This window comes from Cheilinus undulatus, linkage group 20 (genome assembly GCF_018320785.1).
Source record: "Cheilinus undulatus linkage group 20, ASM1832078v1, whole genome shotgun sequence".
NCBI classification, from domain to species: domain Eukaryota; kingdom Metazoa; phylum Chordata; class Actinopteri; order Labriformes; family Labridae; genus Cheilinus; species Cheilinus undulatus.
This window is the reverse complement of record NC_054884.1, coordinates 19960570-19973870: the sequence shown is the minus strand read 5'-3', so window position 1 is coordinate 19973870 and position 13301 is coordinate 19960570. Positions and strand designations below refer to the sequence as shown.

General features: G+C 38.4%; 1 protein-coding gene across 1 annotated transcript; it reads left to right on the top strand.

The window, feature by feature from the left end:
- The first annotated feature begins 3682 nt into the window (after positions 1-3682).
- LOC121528683 lies at positions 3683-11574 on the top strand. The gene is made up of 4 exons (XM_041816234.1): positions 3683-4090; positions 8229-8625; positions 11047-11251; positions 11337-11574. The coding sequence occupies exons 1-4, from the start codon at positions 3749-3751 to the stop codon at positions 11560-11562; spliced, it is 1170 nt and encodes a 389-aa protein (XP_041672168.1). The 5' UTR covers positions 3683-3748; the 3' UTR covers positions 11563-11574.
- Positions 11575-13301: the final 1727 nt, after the last annotated feature.

Genomic DNA, 13301 nt, shown 5'->3' with positions numbered 1-13301 from the left:
TAAAAAAACTCGGAAGGTGATTGGATGGACGTTCTGTATGTCACATCTTTACGAGCCAATCAGAGCAACAAAACACATGATGTTGTCGCCCCAAACCGAGGTGCGCCCCTACCGATCAATAGGCTAAACTCCATCAGAGCTGCATGACGCAAACCATCATGACTGTAGACATGTCAGTACACAACTTGTCTTTTTTGAAAAGAAAACAACTGAGTGCCGTTCGCTGTTCTTCTTTTGATGAAGAAATGTCATCAATTTCTGATGAAACTGCTGCTTTAGCAGTATCTACACTAATGTCTTCTGCCATAATTGCACCGGCCTCTTGTTGCTGCTTGCATACATCCCAACTCTGCTGCGCCTCAAAGTACTGCCCCTCGACGCTGATTGGTCCTGCCACTTTTTAACCGGGCCCAAACTGTTCAGATGGGAGCTTTGCAAGATGGATTCGCCAGTAAGAAACACGTATCCATCTGCTTTGCAAGGTTAGTAAGTCAGGGGATGGATATAAAAAATCCAAGACACTGAACATTCCCTGGAGTTCAGTGAAATCCATCATCAAGAAATGGAAGGAAAATAACACGTGTAAATCTGCCTAGACCAGGCCATCCTCACAAACTGAGTGACTGAGAAAGAAGGAGACTAGTGAGAGAGGTCACCAAGAAACTGATGACTACTCTGAAAGAGGTACAAGTTTCAGCAGCTGGGATTGGAGAGACTCTGCATATAACAACTGTTGCCTGGGATCTTCACCAGTCAGAGCTTTATGGGAGAGTGGCAAAGAAGAAGTCACTGTTAAAGAAAAGTCATTATATTTCAGCTAGAGCTAGCAAAAGGCACATGGGACTCCATGGTCAAGTGGAAGAAAGCTCTTTGGTCTAATGAGACCCATGGTAATTTTTGGCCATCAGACAGGATGCTATGTTTGGCAGACACCAAACACTGCACATCACCAGAAACACACCATCCTCACCGTGGAGCACAGCGGTGACAGCATCAGGCTGTGGGGATGCTTCTCAGCAGCCAGTCCTGGAAGGCTTGTAAAGGTAATGAATGCAGCAAAAATATAGGAAAATCCTGGAAGACAATTTCATTCAGTCAGCAAGAGAACTTCAGCTTGGGATAAGATTTATTTTCCAGCAGGACAATGACCTGAAGCATACAGCGAAAGCTACACAGAAATGGTTTAATGAAGACAAATCAAATGTTCTGGAGTCAAAGCCCAGACCTCAATCTAAGAGAGAATCTGTGGCTGGACCTGAAAAGGGTTGCTCATATGCAATCCCTGTAAAACCTAACAGAGCTTGAGCAGTTATGTAAAGAAGAATGGAGTAAAATTGCAGTGTCCAGCTGAACAAGCCTGATTTAGACCTATCTGTACAGACTCAGTGCTGTGATTGCAGCCAAAGGTTCATCTACTAAATACTGACTGGAAGGGGGTGAATATTGATGCAGTCACTTATTTGACATTACATATTTTTATTCATTTGACATTACTTTGTAGAATCGGTTTTCACTTTGAAATTAAATACATTTTTTGTAATGTCTTTGTCAAAAAAGTCAAATTATATTGACTTTTTATACGCACTGTAGAAAACACTGGTACACAGGACCTTTGAATCATGATGACAGTCATAGACATACAAACATGGAAAGTATAAAGCACGGATTCTGTGCAGTAAATGGAAAGGTAGAGTGAAGGTATAAAGAGGAATGGTGTTATTGATAGCAGCAGTTACTGTATGTAAACAGCAATGTAACAGTACCCTTTAACACGGTATAGTATAGAGTGATATAGTAGAATATGGGGTATAACAAGGTGCAATATAAGTGGAGGTAAAATATACAGAAATAATAAAATAATGCAGAACAGTGTGATCAAATCATCCAAGATTTAAGGAGCTGGGATATTTTGTCTTTTACAGATCCTCACAGACATCAATTAAGGGTCTCATTGCTTGTTATGAGCCTTTGTCATCATTCTTGACATTTAAGAATACAAACAAGGATACTTTAGACTTATTGATATTCAATATAATCTGAACCTCAAGATGCTACAGGACTCAGAAATTTTATAAATAATGGATATAAGGAAAAGCTTTATTTCAGTGAAGTACAGTTGAAACCAGAAGTTTTCATACACTGTATGAAAAGAAGCCTAACCTTTTTTTCTCACTGTCTGACATTAAATCATTAATTCCTGTTTTAGGTCAGTTAGAAATACCAAAATTACTTCTATTTGCCAGAATAATGAGAGAAATTATTCCTTACAGATTTGTTTTATTACTTTCTTCAAAGTCAGAAGTTTATATATACTGAGATTACTGACTTCAGACACTTTGGGAAAGCCCAGATGATGATGTAGTGGCTTCTAGCTTCTAATAGGTTAATTAACAACACTTGTGTCATGATCAAGATTTTGATTTGTCATGTTCCTGAGTTTCTCTGGTGTTTTCCTTTGTTGATTCTATGTTATTTCAATGTTTCTAGTTTTATTTTATATTTAGGTTTCCTTAAGATTTTTCCTAGTTTGTACTTTTTGGTATTTTGTGAGTGTTTGTTCCTTGTCCCCTGTGTGTCATGTCTAGTTTAATTCCCTGTGTTTGTTCCTCTCATACTGTGTCTTATGTTTTGGATATCTTCCCCCTTGTCCAGTGTTCTTGTGCATTGTGAAGTTTCCTCTTTGTTTTGTAGTTTCATTCTCCTGTGTGTGATTCTAGTTTTCTTCCTGCCTGAGTTTCCCTCCATGTTGATTACCCTCACTAGTTTCACCTGGGTCTGGTTAGTCACACCTGTCTCTGTCTGCAATCACTCCCTGTGTATTTAGGTTCTGTGTTTCTCCCTGTGTTTTGTCAGTTCATTGTTTGCTGTCGGCGTTCCTGTCAAATATTCCTCGCGTGTTCTAAGACCTCTGTACCTACTTTGTTGTTTTTTGTAGAAGTAAGATTATTCTTGGATTTTGTTGATTAAATTGTTGTTTTATCTGCATTTGGTTCCTCGTTTTGAGTTTTTTTTTTCACCACACCTATGACAGTTTGAGTTAACTGGAGGTACACCTGTGGATGTATTTTAAGGCACACCTCAAACACACTGCTTCACTGTGTCACATCATGGGAAAATTCATGAAATCATCCTTTGGTACAGCTTCCAGATACCTGAAGGCGCCCCGTTCATCTGTTCAAACAATTATACCAAAGTATAAACGACATGAGAATGTCCAGCCATCATACCACTCAGGGGACGAGTTCTGTGTCCCAGAGGAAGAAGACAAACTCCAGCAAATGATTTGAGAAGCTTGTGGAAGGATACCCAAAACATTTGACCAAAGTCATACAATTTAAAGGCAATGTTACCAAATACTAACGAAATGTATGTTAACCACTGACTTTAAAGAAAGTAATGCAAAGATTATCTTAAAAAATTCTCTCTCATTGTTCTGTCATTTAGCAAATTTAGCAGTTAGGATACTAACTGACCCAAAACAAATTTAAGGTTAAACAAGGTTATCGAAAATATGTAATAAATGTAATATGTCTGTGTCTACCTTTGCCAGATAAACTCTTACTTTCGAGATAAAAATCAAATGCTGGCGCAGTGTGCGTGTATGCTCAGATTTAAGGGTTTTTGCTTCTGCAGGAGCCGCTGAGGAGTTTTCTCCCTTGCCGGCCACCGTAGCTCCAGGAAGCACTGGTCTATTGTAGGATAGCTCTTTCCATAATCGCTTGTCTTTTGTTTTGAAAGTTTGTCAGTAATGTCTCCGAAAAAGTGCTCGGTTGTCGGCTGTGAAGAAACATCGCATTTATTCTCTTTACCTAAAGATGAAAGCGTCAGGAAACACTGGGAGGACTATCTCGTTACTGCCCACAGAGCTGCTCTAGCCAACGAGTCTGTCTGCACCAAAAACCAGGAGGACTCTCTGTTTCGTGCAGGACTTCTTGGAGCAGACCTCTGTGTTTGTGCACGGCACTTCACAGAGGACTGTTTCGACAACAGAGCCCAGTTTTCAGCAGGTTATTCGACCCTCTTAAGGCTTAAAAACGGAGCTTTCCCATCTATAAAAAATGAATGCAAAGAGGAGACAGACGAGCTAGCTGTAAGTAACAAGTCACCCCTAAAAGCTTAGTTTAGTGTTGATAAAAATTAGTTAGGACTGACTTTAGTGTGGTTAGCGTACTATGAGGAAAAAACACATATACCAAAGAAGAGACTGTGTTTGTAAACCACATCTCAGCCTCAGTTTGAACAGAAACTGAGGCTACAACTCACACGAGTGTCTAATATGGAGCAAAAATCCCCTCTTGGTAATGTCTTTCGGAATGGCAAAACATGATAAATATCTTGATATTTTATCTGTAAAGACATAATAATTGCTTGCCACAATACACTGTTAAGAACCTGGTGGCACTTTATTTGTGTGGGCCCTATTTACCTGGTAATGTTAGAGTAGTATGTGGGAAAAAACCAGTAATTACTGAAGAAGAAGGTTGAATTACAAAGTAATAAGTATTAATGAGGAAGGTATTGAATTATCAAGTAGGCTAATTCTTCATAATATTGTGGCAGTTCTCTGGTAATTACATGTTTTTCATTAAGTAATTTCTTAGAAATAAGATGATAATTTTCTTTATAAGTTGCTTGATAATACTCTGGTAATTTCTTTATTTTGGCCCACTAAATTAAAGTGAGTCCTTCCTGAATAATTTTCAAGTAATTAGTGTTAGGGTTAGAGAGTTAGGGTTGAATACCATCTAACTATCAGAGTTTAAAAAAACACCCCTGGTAGTTAAAACATTGTTAATCGGTAAAAAGGAATACTCTCCAGACAGACTCAACACTGTCAGAACTCATTTCTATTGAAGCTTTTCATTCTATCCTAAATGATCCACAACATGAGACCATGGGACAGTGCCTGTGGTTTTTAATTGTTTCTTTCACCTCCATTTCCTGCACTTCAATTGCAAATGAGCTTTGCACTCTTTGAAATATTGTTTTTATTTATTTCTTGTATTTCAGGTAACCCTTGTAAAAGAGATCTTGATCCTAATGGGTCTTCATCTGGTTAAATACAGGTTAAATAAATAAATATAAATACTTCCTAAGTATACCAGATTTCTGAGTTATTACTTGGTTTAATGCAAAACTATTACAAGGTAATTGCCACCTTATTTATAAGAAATGACTGTGTAATTACCACTTATTACTTTAAAATTACTAAGTAATTAGGGCCCACTAAAATAAAGCACTACCAATAATCTTAGATGTGTTTCTAGTTGGGATGCATGATATTATTGACGTGATATGAGTGCTGGCAGAAGTTAAAATGCAAACCCTTTTTTAAATAAGAGACCCTTTTTTTTCTTATGTAAACAATGTGCATGGGCAAACTGACTAACATATGTGTGACCAAAGCTGGTAAAAACTCCTGCAAGTCGTCCGAGGTAATTTTTGAGTTTTTTACACATTATGAAAGCGTAGATTCCAAGCTTTCAAAGGGTATCATACACCTTAATCTGAGCGTATTTTACAAAGATATGCTCATTTGAATGTTAACTTCTAGTTCCTGTTTGTTCTGAGAAAACCCGTAGATATCTATAATAAAGGCTAGATGTCTCGTCCACGCTGCCGGCCAATGGAGTCACACGTCCGCACTGGCGGCCATCTTGCCACAGTCAGCTCACTCACCCATAACATTGTGTAGTAGTGGTGCATGTACTTTTTAAATAACCATAACTTGCTCAATATTCTATCGATTTTCAAATGGTTTGGTTTGTTATAAATGTCAGAGGAGTTTAAACAAGTAATAATTCAAAATATTGTATTATATAAGTAATATTTTATAAATGTGACATTTATTTGCAATAAAAAATAGGTACAAGATTTCCCTTTACAAATATACATCAAGAAATGCTGCATGTTGAAATCCCCACCCTCGAGAGAGAACTAGACTACTGTGGAGGTGTACACATGGAGGACAAACAATTATCCTAAATATAGTCATAGTATTGTAATATCTTACAGGTGAAAGGTGATCCCACAGGCTCTGATTTCAACACAACCGCGATTAGAGCATCCGTAGGCTGCACAAAAGTCTGGCATCTTCACTCAGCAATTTCCTGTTTCCAGGTAATGGGCGTGAACAATAGGGCCACGTTTACATAAAGTCCACCCAAACCAAGCTTCTGAATGGGACTGGTGACACTCATCAAAACATTCCCATAGGAAATCCGCCTTCATCAAACTTTCACTGTGGAATGATCCTGAAGTTTGAGCCATGCAGCGTTTGCTATTGTCCATCTCAATGGGCGAAACTGGGAACAATGCCAGGCTAAGTGGCCAATTATCACCCCGCAGTTTCACTTTCCCCTCCCCTCAATCTCACCACAGCAACTCCAAAAACAGGGCATTTTAAAACACAAAATTAACGCTTTTAAATGTCTCATTTGTTTTACTTTTTTTCAGCGAATGAGTAGTTTAAATGTCAGACTTGCATAAAATGAGAAAAAATGATCATTTTGAAAAAAACGACTTTGTATCCATTTTTCTTAACCACCAGAATACCGACTTGCAGGAACATTATCAGGCTTCGATCACATTTGGAAAGTAATGCTAGCCTTCATTGCTAAGCCGTGATGTGTACAAATGTCAGGATGCCAGAGAATAAAGATAGAACTAAAACTGGAATCTTATGTGAAAATAATGAAATAATTTGGGGTAAAAGGCAAAAAGGGGTTAAAATAGGCAAAAATGGAAGTTAAAAATGGATGGGAAAATTGTGAATGTGGCAAAAAATTGGTGAAAAGACACAAAAATGGGTGGGAAATGATGGGAAGTAGTTAAAAAGTGGCTAAAATGAGATAAAACAGGGAAAATGAAAAACTGCAAAGAAAAATGGGTGTAAAAATGGTGGAAAGTGGTTAAAAAGTGGAAAGAATTAGTTAAACAGAATGCAGTGACAACAAATCCTTTCAGCTAATATCCAGTTGAGTACAGAACAAAAACACAATATTTCATGTTCAGACTGATAAACTTTATTGAATTTTGGGAATATATATAAATTCTGAATTGAATGCCTTAAGCACACTCCAAAAATGTTGGAACAGATGCATGTTTACCACTGTTTTACATCCCCTTTTCCTCTAACAACATTCTGTTTACACCTGGGGACTAAATGCAGTTTGATGTACATCTTACCTTGCTCTACGCAGGGTTTCTGTCGTCATATTTTGTGCTTTATAATACACACAACATACATTTTCAATGGGAGACATGTTTGGACTGCAGGGCAATCTAGTGCCCACACTCTTACTGTGAAGCCATGGTGTTGTAACTAATGTAAAATGTTGCTTGGCATTGTTGCTGAAATAAGGAAGGAATGTCACTTGAAAAATCATTTCCTTGAACACTTTTATGTATCTCTCAGTATAAACTGGCACTTCACAAATGTACAAGGCTTTTATTTGTTCTTTTTACAATGCTCTTTTTGGCTTAGTTCCTTCCTATTTATGCATTCTTCTTCAAAGAACTAAAATTAGATGTAGTACGCAAGTAGTGTGTTAACTGACAATAGTTTTCCAAATATTCCCAAGCCCACGTTTTGATATCCATCACATTATGAAACCAGTTTTTAATGCAGTGTTATCTGAGGGATCAAAGATAACGATCATTCCATACAGGCATTCGGTGTTGGTTTTACACCTCGCCCTCTTACATGCAGAGACTTCTCTGGATTCTTTGAATATTTTGATGATATTATGGACTGTGGATGGTGAAATCTCTAGAATCCTTGCAACTGCACATTGTGGAAGATGTTAAGAAACTGTTGGACTATTTGCCCATGCATCCTTTCAAAAAGTGGAGAGCCTTGTACCATTATTAACTGTGAACAAATGTGTTTTTCAGGAGTGCTCCTTTTATACCCAGTTAAGGTACAGCAAACTGTTGCCAATTAACATGCTTACCTGCAGAATGTTACAGGTGGTTTTGAGCAGGCTAGAATTTTCCCAGTCTTTTCTGGTTCCTGTCCCAACTTTTGTGTAATGTGTAGTTGGCATCAAATTTAAAATGTTTTTTTTTTTTTTTTTTTTTTTTTTTAAATCATAATTTTCAACATGAACTACACATTTTACACTGTGCCACAACTTTTCTGAGTTTGTATACGGGAAGTTTTGTTGTGGCAAATGCAATATTCATTCTGACTAAACTTCCTCTTTTCTTCTCCCCTTTTAAACTAGATTTCATTGGAGGAGCTCCCCTTGACCTCTATGAAAGAACGAGCCAGCCCTGCTGAATTACTACCTTGTCCTCCACTTACGGCCAATGTTAAGACAGACACCTCAGACCTTATTTCTACAAGATCTATTGAAGTGCACCCCTCACGTCTGATGTTGTCTACTGGCACACAGTGTCACAACAGTGTCTCTACATCGTCAGTTGGAACACAGTCCTCTATAATGATGTTGTCTACTGGAACACAGTGTTGCTTGAATATTCCTACATCATCTGTTGGAACGCAGTACTCAATTATGATGTTGTCTATTGGAACGCAGTGTGACTTGGACAGTACTTGGACTAAAATTGATACAACACAGCTGGCTAATAATAATACACTGAGGAACTGGAGAAGTAAAGGTGAGTACAGCACCATTCAAAATCAAAGGCAACTGTCAGATCTGTTTAGAGTTAGTATTTAATTCATCATGTTACCTGTTCTACATGGAGATGTAGGGTCTGTCTACAGGGGTCAGGATTTTCTTCTTATATTGTTCATCTTAAATGGTCTGGTTTCTGCTTTTACTACATTTATAGTCTGAGATTCAATTAAACAAAAAAATATGTAAGATAAAATAAGTGACTATAGATATTCACCCCCTTTAAATTGACTGACCTAATTCAACAGAGGTCCAGTCAGTCTGTAAGGTCCAGTCACTGGTCAAGCAGTATTCCTGGCTACCATTACACCATGCAGATAAAAGAACACTCCAAGCAACTCAGAGAAAAGATCAGTGACAAGTAAAAGTCAAGCGATGGATACAAACAAAATTCCAAGACACTGAACATCCTCTGGAGTTCAGTTAATCCATCATCAAGAAATTGAAGGAATATGGCACATATGTAAATATGTCTAGGCCATCCTCACAAACTAAGAGACCGTGCAAGGAGATGAGTAAGAGAGACCACCAAGACACCTATGACTGCTCTGAAGGAGTTACAAGCTTCAGCAGCTGAGATGGGAGAGCCTCTGCATACAACTCTTGCCCAGGTTCTTCACCAGTCAAAGCTTTGTGTGAGAGTGGCAAAGAGAAAGCCACTATTGAAGAAACCTCAGATTAAATCTCAACTAGAGTTCACCAAGAGGCATGTGAGAGACTCTGTGGTCAAGTGGAAGAAATTTCTTTGGTCTGACGATAATACTGTAAAGGTAGAGGGTAAAATGAATGTGGCAAAATATATGAAAGACCTCAATCCAGTAGAGACTTTGTGGCTGCACAAGAAAAGGTCGTTTCAGCCTGATCCCTGTGAAACCTGACAGAGCTTAAGCAGTTTTGTAAAGAATGGAGTAAAATTGCAGTGTCCAGATGTGCAAGCCTGACTGAGACCTGTCCACACAGACACAGTGCTGTGATTCCAGCTAAAGGTGCAGCTACTAAATACTAACAGGAAGGGGGTGAAAATTTATTCACTTATTTTATATTACATGTTTTTATTTAATTGACATTTCTTTGTAGAATTTTTATTCACTTTGACATTAAGTTTTTTTTTTTTTTGTCAAAAAATCCAAATTTTATTGACCACAGTGTTTTATAAAATCAATAAAAGTAGGGATTCACAAATTTATCGGCTTAAAAAACAATAGTCAGTATCAGCAGATATTACTTCTGCCAATATTTAGAACTGATAATTTGGCTGATAAAATAAGCATTTATTGAATGTACATTTTTTTGCCATTACTAATACATTTATAATGTTTAAGACTGGACAAACAGACTTTTTTCTTTGTTCATTCTGAATCTTTAAACTGTGTTTTAAGTACTCAAGTTTGTTTCTTTGTTTATTTTTATACATTAAAATGTGTTAAAAGGACTGAAGTTTTAGGTTTAAAATACATATTTGAATATAGGTAGAAATATTGGTATCGACTATTATGAATCTGTAAATATTGGCATATGGTATATCGGCAAAAAATTCAATATTGTGCATCCCTAAAAGAAAGGATGAAACATCCAAGGGGATGAATACTATTTGTAGGCACCGTTTTTTGCATTAAAGTACACACCATTTTAAATTAGATAGTACATCTCGAGCCATAAATCTACTTGACACTGTGTATAAAGTCAATAAGGGGTTAGAGTCCCTCACTGCCTGACAGCATTAGAAAGGATCAAGCCAAACTCCGTTCAAAAAATAGTTAAGTTCCTTCTACTTTGAAGACAAAGCCTGAAAAAGACTATTTCAACAAGTCTAGATCAAAACATTAATTTCATAAACCTCATTCCACTTCACTGTGAGAAAATCACTCAAAAGTTAGCTTATTATTTGGACCAATCACCATTGACGTGAGTGTGAGTTAACCTGTTGCAGCTTGCTCTCTGCTGTTTGAGACCCGTCAGATGCTACATGGCTACTCTAAGTGTAGTTTGGACTAAGAAATTACAGCATGGACAAAAAGGAAATCTTTCCTGGAAGGCATATAAAGCTAACCACTGGCTTCTCCAGAAGTACTGAGAAATGTACCTCTGTTCCCAAAGGCATAAAGCACCTGTCAGATGATGACTGACAATGATTGCTAAAGGCTTCACAGATTGATGCTCCTGAATGAGAATGGTTTTATATTTCTGCGTGACAGCAATCCAGTCAATCCAAACACATTAATAATGCAGTAAAATTCATTGCTAGACTGGTTACCACAGTCAGTAGAGGATCATGTGTACATAAAAAGGAATAAAGGAGAAATCTGGGCAGTGCTGAAAGTAGCCTGGGATAAAACGCTGAAGATGCTCAAGAATGCAGCCTGCAACTAGGAATGAAAAATAAAATTCTCTTTCCTCACAGGTGAAGAGGTCGGACTTTGCTATAAAGGTAAACGCAAGGACAGCACAAAGCAGCATGTAGAGTTTCAGCAGCCATCATCACCTGGAGGTGTCAGACCAGAAAAGAGGCCACGCACTGAACATTCACAGGAGGAGGAGGAAGACGAAGAAAGTATTTCTGATATTTTACAGTCTGATGTCTCTTTGACAGAACAGCCTGAAACAAGGTATGGTGCTTTTGAAGCCTGGGTTTCTATATGTACTCTTTGAATCATTTATTGATGGCCTGCTTTTGTCTTATTTTGTCCTCAGAGAGTCACAGTCCACAAGTGGTTCTGATCGGCCCAAGTACATTGTGTTTGAGAACTGCCTCAGAGACCTCTTCAAGACCTGTCCCAGGTGCAGGCAGGAGTGTGAGATGCAGCAGCAGAGACTGGGGACTTCCCTGTCCTTCAGTCAGTTCTGCCCGAACTGCAAGTACAGCAGAAAATGGCAGAACCAGCCAGTTGAAGCAAGCATTGCAACAGATCCCAGCTGATCTGGGGATAGTCCTCCCTTGTATTGATAGAATATGTATTATCATGGTGTGAAATAAAGTTTCTACCAATGAATACCAGGGCAGAGTCTCACTGAAAAGAAAAAAGACTGAATCTTTGTTTCACTCTGAAGGTCAGTAGTTATAACAACCATTAGTGACTTAGCCATAGACCCAGCCAAATGACACAAATTGTGTTTAATAGCACTGTCCAAAAACTAAAGATACGGTCCTCAAAAGTACTCTCTATTTTGTCTGATTCATGCAATGTGCAGCAGGAGCAGACAAAGCAAAAAGACACATCTACCCACTTCATTAATCATATATCTGTATGACATGCGCAACTTTGTCAAAGCTTGTATGAAAGAAAAATGCTGCAGCAGAATCACTACTCAACTACACATCTACCTGCGTTCCCATAAATTCAAATCTGACTACCTCCTCCCCCTTACTCTTGCATGCCCAAGAGCTACCATGAATCTCTAAGCTTCCCCAAATCGATGTCAGCAAGATAAACGTTGGCTTTTTTACAGAAGTCATTCCACTATAATTGATAGATAACTGCTAAATCTTCATTCTGTTCAGGGTATGGTATTAATATCCACATTAGAATAAGATTTGGTAAAGAAGACGTAAGAAGAGAAATTCTGTTTTGCACATTGTGTATTGAACAATCTTCAGAGCTCTCATTTTCTCCACTTTGACCAACAAACCATTAAAACGAGTAAATAAAACATAAGAAATTATGTTATTCTCTAAACATTTCATCTAATATAGCAGCTTCTAACTGTAGCTCACTATCTGAGTGATGTCTGTTCAGGTTCAGTGTCCCTTTGCAAAGAGGAGAAATTCCTGATCACATAAACCTCACTGCATCATTAGAGGCCTCACAGACCAGTTACACTAAATATGTTGTATGGTTTTCAGCCTGTTAACCCCCTATAAGTTCTTAATTTATTGCTGTCGCCCCCTCAAAGATACATGGCATACTTTTTTATCTAAAGGAGTCCCAATTACCTTAACAAAATCTCCGGAGCACTCTGCTATAATGTAGTTTTTAAGATTCAAGACAGTCTTTACCTTTATCTTCCGACTTGACCCGGGGGCCACACATTTAAAAGAAAATGCAAAGTGATTAAAAGCAACCGCTGATGAGAGAAAACTGCAAAACTGCCAGCCCTAAAAGTCCAAAGTCCATGAAAGACTAACTTATCTGAGGTTGGGCCGTAGTGGCAGCAGGTGAAGCAAGACAGCCCAGACATCCCTCTTCCCAACAATATTTTCCACCTCCTTCAGGGGGATTCCTAGGTACTCCTAGGCTAGATAGGGTACATGATCTCTCTAATGAGTTCTGCCCTCGGGTCTTCTCCCAGCTGGATGTGCCCAAAAGATCTTCACAGTGAATCAACCAGGAGGCATCCTGATCAGATGCCTGAACTGCCTTAGTTGACCCCTTTCAAGGTGCAGGAGCAGCGTCTCTACTCTGATGTCCCTCCAGATGTCGGAGCTCCTTACCCTAGTGTATCTCTCTCTAAGGTTGAGCCAAGCTCTTCTTCTGAGGATGCTCTCTTACAAGTATCTTGTGTTTATTTCAAATTTAATTTTGCAAAGAAAGAGACAAAGGACGGACTCAATCATCATGATGCCATTTACCTGAAGGGGTAGTGAGGCAGACGGCAGGAGTAGGGTACCCCCTATGGAGCCTAGAAACTGGTGGTGGTGTTGATGAAAGATGTAGGATC